The 18,995-nt window shown below is 24.2% G+C and overlaps 1 protein-coding gene across 1 annotated transcript; it reads right to left on the bottom strand.

The window, feature by feature from the left end:
- Nucleotides 1–423: 423 nt before the first annotated feature.
- LOC117171954 (translocon-associated protein subunit alpha) lies at nucleotides 424–16,890 on the bottom strand. Its single transcript, XM_033359645.1, has 5 exons — nucleotides 16,636–16,890; nucleotides 11,056–11,235; nucleotides 7,064–7,323; nucleotides 6,710–6,974; nucleotides 424–1,184 (listed from the first exon to the last, which is right to left on the bottom strand). Exons 1-5 carry the CDS (start codon nucleotides 16,697–16,699, stop codon nucleotides 1,108–1,110), a joined length of 846 nt encoding a protein of 281 aa, XP_033215536.1. The 5' UTR covers nucleotides 16,700–16,890; the 3' UTR covers nucleotides 424–1,107.
- Nucleotides 16,891–18,995: the final 2,105 nt, after the last annotated feature.

Here is an 18,995-nt window from a genome sequence, read left to right on the forward strand (position 1 = left end):
AAGTAAATGTTCATGAACCGCAACCTCACAAATAATTATTTTTACACTTACTGTAATTAATATTAATCAAGAATGGATCTTAATCTGCAATCATTTCTTTCGATTCAATTCAAAATCGAATAATTTCACTTTTACCTCCATTTCCCAGGGACAAGAAAAAGTTGAAGGTTAGTCCTACGTACAAATGGCGTAGAAACCTATTGCGCAACCATAAATTCCACAGAAGTCTACTGCGCAGGTCTAAAAGCGACCGAGGATTTATAGTTGCGCAGTAGAGTTCTGTGATATTTATGGCAGCGCAGTAGATTTCTATGCCTTCAATAATTACGTAATCAATCCTGAGAAAATTCCGATGGCTTAATTTCTTAAAAATTTGCGTCAATAATTGATGGAAATTAATATAAATAAATCCAGACACATAAATAGATATCTATGAAAGTTTTATTTACAATTCTAAGTATGATTCAATATAAATCTTGCAGGCTCTCCAGATTTGCAATTTTTCAATTAATTTAATTATTTTAATTACGTTCAACAAAAAGAGTACACTCTGATGGAACACACATTCACAAATTTATTTAATTGTGCTAAATACGATCGCGAAGAGCGAAAATCCTCTTCGAAATTTTGTACTCTTTCCAATTATTTCTCATTTAATTAATTAATTAATTAATTAATTCTATCCCAACTAAACTATAAATTTTACAATTTCGAAAATTGTAAAAATTGCAAAAAAAAATAAACACTCGACGTGAACAATCAAATAAATATTAACAGAAACTCTTGATCGATATAAGCTACAAAGTACCAAATTATACATGGATATTTGTGCAATGTGCGAAAATAGTGAGAATTTTCATTTCTCCGGTAGTCAAAATTCGAGTTTTTTAAGTCAGCGACTACGGAAGAGTTTACTGAAAAAAAAAACTATTCATGTTTCGATGATGGAAAAACGGCTTAACTGTATAAATTATTAATTAACAAAGTCCTATATATTCACACTCTGTTTAGAAAAGTCTGCATCTGTTGAGTTGAAAGCAATGACGCTTTTCGACCCCCTTCAGGGCGAATTTATTAAATAATCACATTAAGTTGACCCCAGATACCTCAGTCGTCGGAGCCTGCAGTTCTCTTCGCTGTTCGCTGTCTCGGGCTTTGCTTTGGGCTCTTCTTTGATTTGTCGACTACAAAACAGAGAAAAAAACAAAGGCCAATGTACTTTTCTGTCACTTTAATTTCACTACGCAGCCACAAATTCAACAGGAAGCTACTGCGCAGCTATAAATGCCACAGAAGGCTACTGCGCAGCCATTAATAGCCAGTCGCCTCAATAGCTGCGCATTAGGCTTCTGCAGAATATACGCCTGCGCAGTAGATTTCTATGGCATTTATGGTTCGCATTTTCAACCAAATAATTGAACTTTCAATCAAGAGAAATGAATTTTCAAGAAAAAAGTTAGTTTTCAACTAATAAAGGTGGATTTTCAACCAAAAACGATAGTTGGATTTTTAACCGACAGAGACGAATTTCCTACGAAATAGAAGAATTTTTAATCAAATAGTTGAATTTTCATACCTGAATTATTGTCTTATTCATTCTAGATATTTATAAGTTTAAGACGTATTGAAAAGATTCGAAAATAATTTTAATCTTGAGGACTGTAAACAATTAAAAAAAAAAGCATAGATTTTTGAAAATTTCGAAAAAAGAAGCTTTTGTTTGAAAGGTTTCAAGAAAATAATAAATTTTCCTATGATTTCTGGGGAAATTTCCAGTGATTTTTTCTTTTGAAAAATTAAAATCTTTTTTTATTGAAATATCAACCATTAGATTTTTCCTGGAGAATTCATATTTCTGACTGAAAATTGAACTATTTGGTTTAAAATTAACGTCTTTACTAAAAATTCATATTTTCGTATCAAAAGATAAAACTATTTTAGAGAAAATCCATTTGTGTTCGTAAAAAATTATTCTTTTTTCGTAAAAAACACAACTAGATTAATAATTATCTAGTTTCGTTCAGAATTTCACTATTTTGTTGAAAATTCTCTCTTTTTGGCTAAATTCTAAACTGTTTTATTTAAAAGTAAAATCTTTTTTTGTATAAATTTAAAGTATGAAGCGTTTTGCTAGGAAATTCAACTGTTTTAATGAAAACGTGACTTTTTGGCTTAAAAGTTTAACAATTGGAATGAATTTTTTTACTACCAAAATATATTAGGTAGAAAATGTTAATCTTTTGTTTGAAAATTGATGTACTTAGTTGTTTTATTTTCTTTCTAAGTAGAAAAAAAATGTTATTGTTAAAAATTAAGTAATTTATTGATAATCCGTCTTTGTTGATGAAAGTCAACTGTTTTTTATTTTGAAACATTTTTTTTTTAATGCCAACTATTAAATTTTTTATACAAAATTCATCTTTTTCAGAGGAAAATTCAACTGCTTTGTAGCAAATTAAACTGATTTCTTAAAGGTTCAATTTTTTTGTTAAACATTCATAATCTTAGTAGAAAACTGGTTCTTTTGTTGTTCAAAATTAATTTTTTAACTGAAAACTTAACTATTTTATTGAAAATTTAACTGATTGGTAAGAAATAAACTTTTTTGTTAAAAAATCTTATTATCGGCTAGAAAATTTAACTGTTTTTAAAAAAATTCTACTTTTTGCCTTAAAAATTCCAGATATTTGGTAGAAAGTTCGTTTTTTTATTAAAAATTAATTCTCCTCAATAAAAATTTAAATAGTCTATTTTTGGATAAAAATGAATCTTTTGTGGTTAAAAAATTAAACTACATACAAAAAAAATTGTAACGTAAAAAATATAAACTATTATTCAATTAAATACAATTTGAATTTTGATTTTAAAATTCTTTCTTTTTGTTATAAAATTAATTTTCTTGTTTGAAAATTTAACTATTTTATTAAAAATTCCTGTATTTTTCTGAAAAATCCTCTTTTTTAAAAAGAAAATTCATTGTTTTGTTTAAAATTCAAGTATTTGGTTAAAAAGTTATTTATTTTTTAAGAATTTATCTTTTTTGGTAAACAATTAATCTTCATGGTTAAAAAAAAATTAATCTTTTTTTTAGAAAGTTTATCTATTTGGCTGAATATTCAACAACAAAAATTCAATCATTTTGGTAGCAAATCCATATTTCTAGGTTGCATATTCAACTTTTGTTTTCTTCAAAAATTTGTCTTTACTTTGCTAAAAATTAATTTTTGGTTTAAAGATTCATCACTTTTATTTAAAATGCATCCGCTGGTTGTCAGTTTTACGATTTTTTTTTCAAAACTCTTGTATATTTTTGAAAACTGAACTACTTTGGTTTGTCCTGAACCTTTTTTTATTGAAAATTCATATTTTTGGGTTAAAGAAAATTAACTATTTTGTTGAAAGTTATCTTTTTTGTAGGTAAAACGTTCACCTTTTTTTTTTAAATACAAGTGGTTGAAAACTAATTTAAGTTTAGTTGAAGATTCCACTAAACTAAAATATTGTTTATTAAAATGTTAATTTTTGATTAATCATTCAAACTATTAAGTTTAAAATAAATTTTTTTGTTGAAAATTCCCATTTTCGGCTTCAAAAATCCATTTTTAAGAGAAAATTAATCTTTTTGGCTTGAAGAAGTTAACAATTTGGTAAAAAAAATCAACAATCTGTTGGAAAATTCATATTTTGGGTCAAAAATTCCACCTCTCAATTGATAATTCAAACTATTAGGTTTAAAAATTAACTTTTCGGTTGATAATTCACATTTTTGTCTTAAATGTGATAGAATTCTACTGCGTATATTTATTTATTTATTTAGTGCGCAAATATTATTTTTTCATGGATTTTTCTATTTGAAAAATTTCCCCTTCAAGTTTAAATTTCGTATAACTATTTAGTTTTTAAGTTTATTTGTTTTTGAAATTATATGAATATAATTTTCCTAAGATTCCTGAGAAATTTCAAAAAGATATTTGAAGATTCCAGATGTGTCAAATTAAAAATTTCAAGAAAAAAGGTAAATTTTCTACAAAATAATTAGATTTTCAACCGAAAAATGTGAAATTTCAACGAAAAATGTAATGCATAATTAATATTTCAATAGAAAAATAAATTTGTAAGAAAATTGTTTAATTTCAAATGAAAATTTTTAAACAAATATTTAAATTTTCTATTGAAATAGTTAAATTTTTAACCATAAACATGCATTTTCAACCAAATTGTGGAATTTTCAAATAAAAAATGTGAATTTTTTCAAAAAAGTTCATTTTAACCAAATAATTGAATTTACAAATAATAAAATTTGATATTTGAATAAACAATTTTAAACAAAATAGTTACATTTAATTTCTAAATAAATATTCGAGTTTTCCATGCAAATTTTGGAATTTCCGACCTAAAAATATGAAATTTCAAACAGATTGTGGATTTTTAACCAAATTGTTAACTTCTTCAAGCCAAAAAGATTAATTTTCTTTTTAAAAGTTGATTTTTGAAGCCAAAAATGTGAATTTTCACCAAAAAAGTTCATTTTTAAACTTAATAGTTGAATTTCCAACAATACATTTAATTCCTAAACAAATAGTTGAATTTTCTATCAAAATTTTGGAATTTTCAAACAAATTGTGGATTTTTAACCAAATTAGTAAAATTTTCAAGACAAAAAGACGAGTTTTCTTTTAAAAAGTTGATTGTTCAAGCCAAGAATGTGAATTTTCAACAAAAAAGTTCATTTTTAAACTTAATATTTTGAATTATCAATTAATTATTTTTAATTGTCAATTAAAAGTTAAAATTTTCATTAAAAATATTTTAATCAACTTAAATCAATTTTCGAACACTTGTATTTTTAACCAAAAAAGATGAACGTTTTATCTACAAAAAAGATAATTTTCTACAAAATAGTTAATTTTTTTAACCAAGAAATATGATTTTTCAATAAAAAAAGCTTCATGATAAACCAAAGTAGTTCATTTTGCAAAAAAATACAAGAATTAAAAAAAAATCGTAAAACTGACAACCAAAGAGTTGAATTTTAAATTAAAGTGGTGAATATTAAAACACAAAATTAATTTTTAGCAATGTAAAGAAAAATTTTTTAAGAACAAAAAAGTTGAATAATCAACCCAGAAAATGATTGAATTTTGGTTGTTAAATGTTTAGCCAAATACTTGAATTTTAAACAAAAAAAAAAAAAGAATTTTCTTTAAAAAAAAGAGGAATTTTCAGAAAAATACATGAATTTTTAATAAAATAGTTAAATTTTTAACCAAGAGAATTAATTTTATACCAAAAAGTAATAATTTTTAAATCAAAATTGAAATTGTATTTAATTCAATTATAGTTTATATTTTTTTCATTAACATTTCTTTTGAACTAAGTAGTTCAATTTTTAAACCAAAAAGGATTAACTTTTATCCAAAAATAGAGAATTTAAATCTTCATTGAGGAGAATTAATTTTTAATAAAAAGAACGAACTTTCTACAAAAATGTTTTATTTTTAAAACAAATAGTTGAATTTCCTACCAAATTTCTGGAATTTTTAAGGCAAAAAGTTGCATTTTTTTAAAAACAATTGAATTTTTTACCCGATCATAAGAATTGCTAACAAAAAAATTTATTTCTATCCAATCAGTTAAAATTAATTGCAACAAATCAGTTGAATTTTCGACTTAAGACACATAAATTTTCCACAAAAAATGTAATAGTTGGTATTAAAAAAAATTAATTTAAAATAAAAAACAATTGAATCTCACCAACAAAGACAGATTATCATTAAATTACTTAATTTTTAACGATATTTTTTTTCTGCCTCATTCTGAAAAAATTCATACTTCCAATTTATACGGGAAAAAAAACTTTACTTTTAATCTTCAGACGGTACACTAGTGCAAATTCGCACCCGAAGTTTTTTCATTTTGTTGGCATTTTCACATACAGAGCTGCAACGGATTATCCCAAAATATATTAAATATATATGTTAAATATGTGTGATATTTGCCAGTTGTTTATTATATGTTGAATATATTAAATATTTAATATTAAAAAATTAATTTTCTACAAAATAGTTTAATTTTTTCAACCCAAAAAAAAACAAATTTTCTTTTAAAAAAGTTGAAAAGTTGCGCAGTAGAACTGTATGGCAATTTTATATGCGCAGTAGACCTCAACGGCACTTAAAGTTGCGCAATAGATTCCTACGGCATTTAAATATGCGCAGTAGAGATTTATGGCAATTTTAAATGCGCAGTAAATATCTGCGACACTTGTGGTTGCGCAGTAGATTCATATGGCCTTGATATCTACGCAGTAGAGTTCCATCGCATTTAAATATGCGCAGTAGAACTGTATGGCAATTTCATATGCGCAGTGGATCTCTACGGCACTTATAGTTGCGCAGTAGATTCCTGCGACATTTATAGTTGCGCAGTAGATCTCTACGGCACTTATAGCTGCGCAGTAGACTTCCATCGCATTTAAATATACGCAGTAGAGCTGTATGGCAATTTTACATGCGCAGTAGATCTCTAAGGCACTTATATCTGCGCAGTAGAGTTTAATAGCATGTCAATATGCGCAGGAGATCTCTGCGGCACTTACACCTGCGCAGTAGATTCCTATGGCATTTATAACTGCGCACTAGTTCCCGAAAAACATTGTCAGGCGCGCGTAAGCCTAAAAACGTAATTTTACATCAACTATTCAACTTACATAGTCTGAGGGTTTCCTCCGGCACCCAGCTGTAGTCGATATTGTTGGGATTCGAAGTTCCCATCTCAACTGGAGCCTTGCGCGAGGAGGTGGATCGCGATTTTCGACCAAAGGACGAGAGCAATTGCTGGCCTCCAACTAGCGTAAGAACGACACAAGCGGCAAGGAAGACATAAAGGAATACTGTCTCACCATCGAGGCCCTCGTCCAATTCGATAATCTGCACCGTCTCGTTGTAAACAGCCTCGCTAAAAGCGTTGCCACTCTACAAGCAAACGAAAGTGTTTAAATTAGGAATTTTACCTTTTTTTTACAAAAAAAAGCTTTAAGTTTGTTTTTAAATCAACAACTTACAATATCTCGGTAATTCAAGTTGACATTCAGGCCGAAAGGCCTTCCGGCAAAAGTCTCGGATGGCACGAACGAGTAAGCGAGAGTCGCTTCGTGATCGGGTTTCACGATTTTGTTGTAGGCGACCGTTGAGAAATTTTGAATGTAAAAATTGAAATCCATGGGATAGCGGAAAGAGGTCTCTACGGTTTCGACGATGAAATCGTTCTCGCCTTTGTTCGTGAAACCAATCAGAAATTCGACAGGGACACCTCCTGGCAATTCTGAAAATTTAGAAGAAATAAACTTTGTTTTTAGGGCCGAATTTCCAGTTTTCTGACCTAATCGGTTCACAAGTCTACTATTAAATTTGTGTTTCTAATAGTTCATCCTTTTGACATAAAAATGGTATAAATTTATTTAAAATTCAATAATTTTGAATAAAGGCATACTTCTCGGTTGAAAATACAAATGTTTTTGTTAAAAATTGATCTTTCTGACATAAAACTTCAACAATTTGATTGAACTTTTTGTCCTTGTTGACTAAATAATTTTTTTTTTAATAGAAAATTAAACTATTTCATTGAAGATTCATCTTCTTAGTTTTAAAATTCACCTCATTCTGTAGAAATTTCACATTTTTTGGTTAAAAATGATACTGATTATAAAAAATTCTTATTTTTTATTAAAAAATGTAAAAACTTGGTAGAAAATTTCGCCATGTGGTAAAAAAACTTTGTATTTGATTGAAAATTTGCCTTTTTTTTAAATATGAAACTGTTTAGTTTAAAAATTAATCAGTTCTCGTTTAGGATACAAGTATTTTGTTGAGAATTTATATTTGCTGATTAAATTAAAATTTATTTTTTGATTGAAATATTTTTTAAATTTTAATTTTTCAGATTGAAAATTCATAACTTTAAAATAATTTTATTTTTTGGTTAAGTAAAATTTAATTTTTTTAAGTAAAAAATTAACGATTTTGGTAAAAGTTCACTTTTTTGTGGAAAATTCAAATTTTTTCGTAGAAAATTACTCTTTTTGGCTTTAAAACTCTAAAATTTAATTCTTTGGTACAAAATTGAACTGTTTTTTTTTTCATTTTTTTTTTTTAGAAAAGCAGTTCTTTTTTATCAAAAAATAGTTTTTTATATAGAATTAATTCTCCTTAATGAAAATAACTACTTCGTGTTTGGCTCCATTTTTAGTTTAAATATTCAACTATTTACTTGAAAAATTTTGAAAAAGAATAAAATATCAATAAAAAATTACCCAAATTCATCTTCTCTGGTAGAAAATTAATCTAAATGATTGAAAATTCAACTCTTTGGTTCAAAAGTTATGGCTTTTCTTGAAAATTTTTCTTTTTGGTCGAAAATGTAAATATTGGGTTGAAAATATCGCTGTTTGGTAAAAAATTCGTATCTTTGATTCGAAAATTATACAATCTGATAGAAAATCTCTTCTTTTTTGGTAGAAAATATGATTTTTTGTTCAAAATCCACATGTTTGTTTCAAAATAAATCTGTTTTGGGTGAGGATTCAAATATTTGTTTACAAATTAGTTTTTGTTGCTTAAATCCAACGGTTTTTTTGTTTTAAATTAAAGTTTTTTTATCTACATTACTATATTATATATATTTATATTTATATATAAATATATTTAAAAATTAATCTTCTCGGTTGAAAATTCAACTATTCCAAAGTAATCGAGTTTTCAACCTAAAAAGACGAATTTTCAACAAAATAAGTTAAAAAATTCATTTAAAAAATGGATTTTGAACATAATTTTTCGACAAAAAAATGGAATAGTTAAATTTTTAGATAAAAGAATTAATTTTCAATAGAAACAATAATAATTTTCAACCAAAGAAATGAATTTTCAGCCAAAAATAATAATTTTTTGGAAAGTACATAAATTTTCAACAAAATTTCGAATTTTTAAAGGATTATTCAAACCTAATAGTTAAATTTGCAACCAAAGCAACAAATTTTCAACTAAAAAGATAAATTTTCTACGCGTAAAAAATTAATTTTCAACAAAACACATGAATTTTAAACCAAATTTTGATTTTTTAAAGGAGTTGAAAATTCTACTGAAAATACACAAAATGGTGAAAAATTCATGCATTTTATTCAAAAGTAATTTTTTTTATAGAAGATTGATCTTTTTAGTTGTTTTTTTTTATCAAACTAATAAATAGTTAAATTTTCAACCAAGAAGACTAATATTCCATCAGAAAAGACAAATTTTCAAAAAAAAATACATACATTTTGTACCATATAAAAGATCAGAAAAAACTGAAATAGTTGAATTTTCAAACTAAAAAAAAATCCGAAAAAAATATGAATTGTCAAGCAAAACTTGAATAATTAAATTTTAAGTCAAAAAAAATAATGTTTAACCAATAGATGAATTGTTAACTAAAATTATGAAATATTCAACTAAGATGATAAATATTTAAATAAAAAATTATCTTCATACCAGAAAAATGAATTTTCAACCAAAAAGATTAATTTCTACCAACAAATACGAATTTCAACTGAAAAAGATCATTTTTCAACCAAAATTTGAATAACTAAATTTTGAGTAAAAAAATGAATGTCCAATAAAAGAAATAGGTTTTGAATTAATATTATGAAATATTTAAGTGGTATTGAAAAAAATATATAGTTTTCAATTAAAAAGGAAACAAATTTTTAACAAAACAGTTCAATTTTCAGAAAAACAGAAATTTTAAATTAAAATTAGGAATAATAAACATAAATTTAACAAAAGAGTTCAACTTTTAACCAAGTATCTTTATTTCCAACCTAAAATATGAATTTTCAACTTAAAATCATAAAAATTTAACTAGAATATTAGAATTTTTAGACAAGAAGATTTACTTTTAAATAAAAACTTTTGCAAACAAAGTAATTAAATTTCAACTAAAATGGTAAATTATTGACTAAAATAGTTTAATTTCAAACAGAAAAATAAATTTTCAACTAAGATGATAAATATTTAAATAAAATAATTTAATTTTTGACCAAAAAGATGAATTTTTAACCAAGAACATTGATTTCCAGAAAAAAGACGAAATTTCAACTAAAAAATAATTTTGAATAATTATAAAGTTAAAATATTTATTGACAAAAGAGTTTAACTTTTAACCAAGTATCTTTATTTCCAACCTAAAATATGAATTTTCAACTTAAAATCATAAATATTTAACCGGCATATTTGAATTTTCAACCGACAAGACACATTTTTAAACTAAGAAGATTAACTTTAAAAGAAAAATATAATTTTCTAAAAAAAAATAGTTTAAATTTTTATAAAAAAGAGCAATTTTCAGCCCATAAAGATTAGTTTTCTATAAAAAAGACGAATTTTCCACAAAGTACATAAACTTTTTCTTAATTGATGAATTTGTAAGTACAAGATGTTAATTTCAGTGAAATATTAAAAATTTAATTAGAAAGAAAAAGATACATTTTTAATTTAAGATCAAACAAAAATATATTTTTCTATGAGAAAATTGTTTATTCTAAAAAGAAGTATGAAAAAGAGTTACAATTAAAAAACAGACTTCCAAATTACCTTACTTTTCGGCTCATTAGAGACAAAAATAACAACTGAAAAAAGAGGGCGAAAATAAAACTTCCCAACAAAAATAGAAAAGATAAAAATAGAACCGTATTTTCGGCAAAATAGTTAAATTTTCTACTTGAATAATTAAATTTTTAGATAAAAAAAAAATTGATTTTCAACCAGAGATGAATCTTCAATAAAAAAAAATTATTATTTATAAATATGTTAAACTTTTAACCAATTAGTTGAATTCATAAATAGATAAAGTAGAAATCACTTTTCTAAAATGATCAAAATGATTTAAATAATGAAAATTTGAATTTTTATTTGCGATCATAAGTAAATTCCCAGGGTTTAAATTAAATTTCCGGTTTCCCGGTCAAGTTTCCGGCCTGAAAATGTTCAAGTAAATAATTAAAAAAAAAAAAAAAAAAATTACCAAGAGTATTGAGCAAGTTGTGGATCGGTTCTATGAATAAAATTGTCGTGTCCACGTCCTTCGATGCTGTCACTGTCTCTTCTTCCGGCTCCTCTTCAGTTGTCACTGCACCATCCTCTCCTTCAACGTCCACCATCTCATCGGCTGTTTCTTCATCTTGAGCGTAAGCAAATCCCGATCCTGAAAAAAAAAATATATTTGATCGAATATCATGCATCGAAATGTACCCAATTTTTAGTTGAGAGCCTCCAGCTATCAATTCAAAGTACTTCTTTCGCGCTTAAAGGGGAAAAAAATTCCTACTTAATTCACAAGACTTGAAAAATAATTTATATTCAATTCTAAAGAATTGAAGAAAATTTTTCAATTCAAAAAATTCCATTGATTTCCGTAAAATTAGAATGAATTTAAAAGAAATTGAACTAGACTATTTTTTTTTTTACAAGTACATTCAATTTTTTATCTTTTAGTTAAATCCGTTACCAAATGGTTAATTTTTCGAGCAAAACAGATAAATATTTTCCTTTTTTAAACCATAAAAGTTCATTTTTTAAACAAAAAATTAATTAGATGAATTCCTATCAAGAAAAATTGATTTTCAATTAAAAAAGCAGCCAAAAAAGTTAAATTTTGTACCAAATTTTTTAATTTTCAATAAAATAGTCAAATTCTTAACCAAAACAGATAAATCTTTAACTAAAAAGTTGAATTTTTAACCAAAAACTCAAGAAGAGATGAAGTTTCTAAAAAAAAAAATGCATTTTCTACCAAGAAAAATTTTTCAGTCAAGGATGAAAAATAATGTTAACCAAATTATTGAATTTTCAACAAAAATATTAATTTTTAATCAAAAATGCTGTAATTGATATGTCCACAACAAAATTTTAATTAAAAACAAAAAACAGTTTGTTGAATTTTCAAGCCAAAACGTCTAGGTAATTCTCTATAAAATAATTTAATTTTGAAAACAAGAACATGAAATAACAACAAAAAAGTGTATTTACAATTAATCAGTTGACTTTTTTTAACAAAATATTTGAATTTGCAGTTTAAAAAAAAAAAACATTTTTACAAAAAAAAAGAATTGTTAATTTTATTTTTTAACCAAAAAACGAACTTACAACTAAAATTATGAATCTTTAACAGAAAAAAAAATAAAATTTTAAAAAAATCGTTAGTGGAATTTTTAATAAATCATTTTTTTGGTTCAAAATTCTACTTTTTGGTTACAAATTCTAATATTTAATTAAAGATTTAATTATTTTGTTGAAAATTAAAGTTTTTTGTAAAAAAGTAATCGTTTTTGGTAGAATATTTATATTCTTTGGTAGAAAATTCGTCTTTTTTGGTTGAAAATTAATTCTTTTTATTTAAAAAGTCTATTATTGTATTTTTTTTTAAAGAAATAATCTCTTTGAATTAAAAAACATCTTTTTTGTGAAAATTCAACGATTGTTTTGAAAATATTCATCGTTTTTGGACGAAAATTTATACTTTCGTAAAAAATTCAAATTTTTTTATTGAAAATTTATCTTTTCGTGAAAAAATCTTTTTTTAGTTGTTACAAACTCACCATTTATGTTAGACAGTTAATAATTTGTATTAAAATGGAATATTATATTTTTGGTGTTTAGTTTAAAACTCCACAAATTCGTTGAAAGTTTAATTATTTTATTGAAAATTCCACTAATTTCTCAAAAAGTTACCTTTTTTGTTTAAAATTAATCTCTTGTTTCAAAAGAGATGAATTTCCAAAAAATATGGACGAATTTTTAACAAAAAAAGTTAATTTTCTACGAAGAATAATTTTCCAATCAATAGAGAAAAAAATTTGAACCAAACTGTTAAATTTGCAAATTAAAAACATGAATCATTTACAAAACAATTAAATTTTCAGTAAGAAAATGCTCATTTTTAACCAAAAAGTTCATTTTCATCCAAATAGTTGAATTTTCTACGAAAATAATCAAACTTGTACCTCAAAAAGAAAAATATTCAACTACTGTTGAATTTTTCAGCCCAAAACACTAATTTCTTACAAAATAGTTTAATTTTCACCCAGAAATAAAATTTTTGAAATCCCATGAAACTAATAAAATTAATAAAAAATTCCCTTAAATTAAAAGCTCTTGAAAATGGATTATAAGTTTTAAAAATACACTAAAATACAAATAGTTAAATTTTACACAAAACAAATGAATTTTTAAACAAAATGATCAATTTTAAAACAAGAAGTATAATTTTTTCCCAAACAGACAAATTTTCAACAAAAAAGAATTCTTTTGTAAAAAACAACAGAATTTGCAAATAAAAATATTTATTTTCAAACAAGAAAAATAATTTTTTACAAAAAAGACAAATTTTCAGTTTAGAAAATTAATTTTCAACTAAAAATCTGAATTTTCATACATGAAAAATAATTTTTTACCAAAAAGACGAATATTTAACTAAACAAATTTTATCAGAAAGAACGAGTTTTAGATCAAATAATTAAATTTCTAACAAAAAATTGTAGATACATTTTCAATTTAAAAAATTAATTTTCAACAAAATATTTTGATTCTCAACAAAATACTTTAATTTTCAAAGAAATGAATCAATTTTAATCTAAAAAAGATCAATTTTATGTTAAAAAATTATTAATCTGGTAATTTAAAAAATTAAGAAATTTTTCGTAAAAATTTCGAAGAAACAAATGAATGTTCAAACGAGACTTATTTTCTTAAAAAAAAAACAACGAATTTTTAACTAAAAGATTTAATTTTCCAACAAAAAATACGAATTTTTAACAAAACAAATAAATGTTCAAATAAAATAATGAATTTTAAAACAAGAAGAAGAGTTTTCTCTCGAAACAGACCAATTTTCAATTTAGAAAATTAATTTTCAACGAAAAACAAACGAATTTTTAACAAAAAATAATAGTTACCAACAAAAAACGAATTTTCAATCAAATCTTTAACTTTTCACCCACAAAATTAATTTTTCAACTAAAAATCTGAATTTTTATTTTAATAAATAATTTTCTACCAAAAAGAAAAATTTGTAACTAAAAAACAATCAACCTTTAATATCGATATTGAACAGTTAAAATAATTAATATCAATAAAAAAATTTGTTTACAAATCGATTTAAGCAAATACAAATCACTAAAAAAAAAAAAAATATGTATTAAGTCGCAATAATGTAGATAGAAACAAAGTTATAATTTATTAGCAACCTAATTTTTTATTTGAAGAACGGCCAACAATATTTGTTACATTATTCATTATTTATATTAATTTATTATAAATTACAATTTCCTATTCTTTAATCACTCCTTACGGGATAAATTTTACAAACCCTTAAGAAAAATAATCAAAGCAAACAAAAAATTTATAATTTTCAAAAAAAATCTTCCAATTTAACATTAGGAAACTTTTTTACTCGTAGATCTTTGAAACTGACCCGAATTGTTCGTAAAATTCTTTTGAATCTTTAGAAATAAACCAAAATTGCCAGAATATCTTCCAATTTTTGTTCAAAAATTTGTAATACCTTTTAAAATTTTCTGTCAAAATGTATTTTTCAAAATAGAAAATTAAGTTTAATATTTCCTGGAATCTTAAGAACGTTTTTTGTTTCCTTGAAACCTTTCAAAATTCTTCAAAATCGTGTTTTGCTTCTTTTTGGGTAAAAAATTTGATTTTTCTTAATTGAAAATTATATTAGTTTTTTCTGTTATAAATGTTCCAAAAATTTGTTAAATTGTCTTCTAAATTAGATTTTTTTTCTTTTAAATTCATTAAATACATTTTTTGATAAGAATTCATATTTTGGATTGAAAATTCAAAAAAAAAGGTCGAATTTTCAACGACATTGTTAAATTTTCAATAAAAAAAAGACAAATTTTCAACCAAAAATAGAATAATTACATTTTTAGTTTAAAAAATAATTTTCAACAAAAAAACTAATTTTAAGCATAATAATTTTTTTTTTAATGATACTTTTATTTTCAATTAAAAAAAAACTATTTTTTAACAAAATAGTTTAATTTTAACATTAAGAAAATACAATTTGAATAAAAATGAAATAGTTCAATTTTCAGTTTAAAAAATGTATTTCAAATTTTTAAAAATTCGACAAAATAGTAACATTTTCAACAAAACAAATGAATTTTCAACAAGGAGAGTAATATTCTATAAAAAGGCGAATTTTTAACTAAAAAGAATTAACATTAAAAAAAACGAATTTTGAACAAACGGTGAAATTTTCAACCAAAATTTGTACAATTTTGGATACAAAAAATGAATTAAAAAGCCAAAATTTCAACAAAACTGGATTTTCAAACAAGAATAATATTTTATTTTAAAAAATTTTTTAATTTCAATAAAGTAAATAAATTTTTAACCAAGATTTGTATAGCTACATTTTCAGTTTAAAAAAATTTATTTAAAAAATTAGAAATTTCAACAAACGTTTAATTTTTAACGAAAGAAATGCATTTTCAACCAAAACAGGAATAGGAAAATTTTCACCTAAAAAAAATTAATTTGTACCAAAAATCTGAATTTTCAAGCAAAAAAAATAATTTTCTAAAAGGAAAAAAAAAGGATTTACTTTTCAGACATAAATAAATTTTAAACTATAAAATATAACTTTTCAACGAAAAATGGTTAAATTTTCAGTTTAAAAATTATTGTTTATTCAAAAGAAAAAAAAAATTTGAACAAAATAGTTCAAATCTGAACCAAAAATAATTATTTGTACTAAAAAGCCAAATTTTCCACAAAAAATACCAAAAATTACACTTTCAGTAAAAAAAATTAATTTTCAACTAAAAACAAAGTCGAATTTTTAACTAAAGAAATATATATATACATAAATTTAAAAAATGGAATAGTAAATTTTCAGTTAAAAAAAATACTTTTAATAAAAATTCAACTAGATATGTATTTGAATTTTCAATTTAATAAGATAAATCTCAAAGCAACGGAAAAACGAATTTATGATATAACGGGTTTCTGATATGGAAATCAAGTTCTAATCAAATATTGATTATTTAAAATCAAATTTAAAGAAATGGATTCATTCGGAATGATGTGGATACAAATCAATCGTGAATTCTTTTAACAACTTAATTTTTTATTTAAACAATTTCCAGTCATTCTAAATACCTGCAAGAAACAATTAAAATATCTCTTAAAACTATAATAGGAATTTGTTTATTTATCTTATTCAGACTTAAAACAATGAAAAATTGTTAGATTTTTTATTACTTATATTAAGAAAATAATGAAAATAAAGAATTTCCCACTATAAAGAAATGAATAAATCAATGCCGGATATAAAATCTTCATCAAATCTGGATCATCTGGACCCCAAAAGTGGAGCAGAACCACTTTACCGAGCATATCGAATGAAATTCCACCCAGTTAGAAAAATCAACCCGATTTCAAATTTCAGCACAATATTTATTTTCAATAATCGAACATTATATAAAAAAATTTTCATTGAAATGTCATTCTAAGGCGAACATGCTGTTTCGATTGTCGACAAGTCAAAGTGGATTAAATGTTTCAATTTTAACAAGTAACTTACCTCCATTTGCAGTGAAAATAACGACCGGAAAGGCGAGTAACAGGAAAATGAGAAGGTTCTTCATTTTTTGAAGTTTTTTTCACAATGTTTTCGATATAAGCGAGTGGAACTTGACTGGAAAAAGGCACGGCTTCTATGAAAGTGAAAGAATCGACGGAGTCAACTTCGGCATCCCGTTGTAAGTGCCAACCAACCCGACAACTCGAACGACTCTTTCCCCACGCTTACAACGTGGAAGACCGACACAGCAATCGTCAATCTGTCAACGTGGAATTTTAAACCACGAATCGAATTTCCATCGGGCGACTCTAGATGCGTTTTCATCGGAAAATGATTAAGCTTACGGCTCACTAGGAGACGCTGGCGAAGTTACAAAAGTGCCCGGGAAATTCAAACTCAAATCAAGCAAAGTTTTTGCCAGAAAACTAGAACCACAAAGTAGAATAAGGAGTAGAGTTGGAGTTCTGAGTCGATTATATTACTTCGAGAAAGGTAATGAGAATATAATCGAGAAATAAACTCTCTGAGAATTTATGAGAATCTCAGAATTTATTTTAATTAATAGAAAATTGCATTTTTTCTTTAACTTTTTGGTTGAAAATTCAACTCTTTTTTTGAAACTTTTGTCTTTTTTATATTAAAGTTTACCTGCTTTAGCAGAAAGTAAATCTTTTTTTTATATAAAAATGCAACTATTTGGTTAGAAATTAAGCTATTATACTATTTTCTTGAAAACTTAACTCTTTCATAGAAAATTTACTTATTGTTTAAAATTTACATTTTGGTGTTGAAAAATGAACTGAAATATTTTCGGGATCAAAGTTCTACTTATTATAAAAATTTCTTTTTATTACAAATTCATCTGTTTTAGTACAAAATCAATCTTTTTTTTTTGAATAAAAATGAGAGAATTTAACTGTTTTGTTAAAAGTTCATTCTTTTTGGTTAAAAAAATTCGTCTTTTTGTATTGAAAATTCAATTTTTTTCGTACAAACTTACTTTTTTGTTAAAAAAATTTCATTTTTGATGTTACTGAGTTAACCGGAATCTTTTTTGAATGAAAACTCAACTTTTTTTTAATAAACAAATTTTCTGCTTTCAAATAAATTTCATATATTTTCATAAAAATGCAACTATTTGCTAGAGAATTCACCAATTTTATTAAAAAATTCATAGTTTGATCGTGAAAACTCGAATAAAAACTTTTTCAACGGAAAATTCAACAATTTTTTTCGAAAATTTATCTTGATAATTGAACTAATTTGTTTAAAACATTTGGTTGAATCGCTTTGTTAAAAAATTACTTTTTTTGTTCAAGATTTATGTATTAAGTTGAAAAGTAATCTCGTTGGTTAAAAGTTTAATTATCTTGTTATAAATTAATCTTTTTAAATTGAAAATTCAACTACTTTGGCCAAAATTAAACTACATTGTGAAATTTTTATTACTGAAGGCTTATGTCTGATTGAAAATGTAACTGTTTAGTGAAAAATACTTGTTTTTTTTAGAATTCATTTTTTAACAGAAAACGGAACTTTTCTAATTTTTTAATTGATGTTTTTTAGTTAAAAATTCGCGTTTTTTTTTGTAAAAACATTTTTTAGTTTGAAATTTTCTTTTTTTGCGTAAAATGCATCAGTTTCGTGGAAATTAAATTTTTTGTTGAACAATAATATTTTTTGTTTAAAGCTTGCAATTTTGTAAAGAAAATTTGTCTTCTGCTTTGAAGGTTTAATAATTTAGTTAAACTTTTATTTATTTTTTTAGTGAAAAATCTTTTTTTTTTTGGAAATTCGTCTTTTAAGTTTTAAAATTCTTTTCTTTTGTTGTATAAATTTAATTCTTTTTTGGTTTAAATATAAACTATGACACTTTTTGGTTGGAGCTTTGTCTTTTTAGTTTGAATATTCAACTATTATCCTAAAAATTCAATTATTTTTGTTGAAAATTCCAGGATTTTGTTAAAGAGTTATCTTACAAAGTAGAATTTTTTCTAAAAAATAAATTAATATATTTATATTCAACCGCTGATATAGCTGAAACAATACAAATATTGTTAAAAATCATAAATTCTTTAAAATTCCCCTAAATTCTGTCATATTCTCGGTTATATAACCTGAACTTAAATTCTCGGGAATGTAAGAACTCTAATGCTGCGTTTGGAAAATTTGCGCACATAGATTCGAATTTAGTTGTTGGCATCGTTCGTAGCGCCTCTTACGGAAAAGCGTTAAAATATAAATTTTGTTAAAAATTCTTATTAAGGGCATGTGACACAGCTAAATACCTATATTACCGACCTCACTTTTTCCGTTCACTGAATGTTTTTTTGAACCTAAGAACTTTTTTTGTAAATAAA

The sequence above is a fragment of the Belonocnema kinseyi genome, chromosome 1, assembly GCF_010883055.1.
Source record: "Belonocnema kinseyi isolate 2016_QV_RU_SX_M_011 chromosome 1, B_treatae_v1, whole genome shotgun sequence".
Lineage (NCBI taxonomy): Eukaryota > Metazoa > Arthropoda > Insecta > Hymenoptera > Cynipidae > Belonocnema > Belonocnema kinseyi.

Bases quoted from the DNA above. Each gene is read 5' to 3' on its own strand.
- LOC117171954 (XM_033359645.1), bottom strand. From the start codon at position 16,699: ATGAAGAACCTTCTCATTTTCCTGTTACTCGCCTTTCCGGTCGTTATT. The intron at 6,975-7,063 runs GTAAGTTGTTGA...GTTTGCTTGTAG, and splicing joins ACTTGAATTACCGAGATATT to AGTGGCAACGCTTTTAGCGA. The intron at 1,185-6,709 runs GTAAGTTGAATA...TCTGTTTTGTAG, and splicing joins GGAGGAAACCCTCAGACTAT to TCGACAAATCAAAGAAGAGC.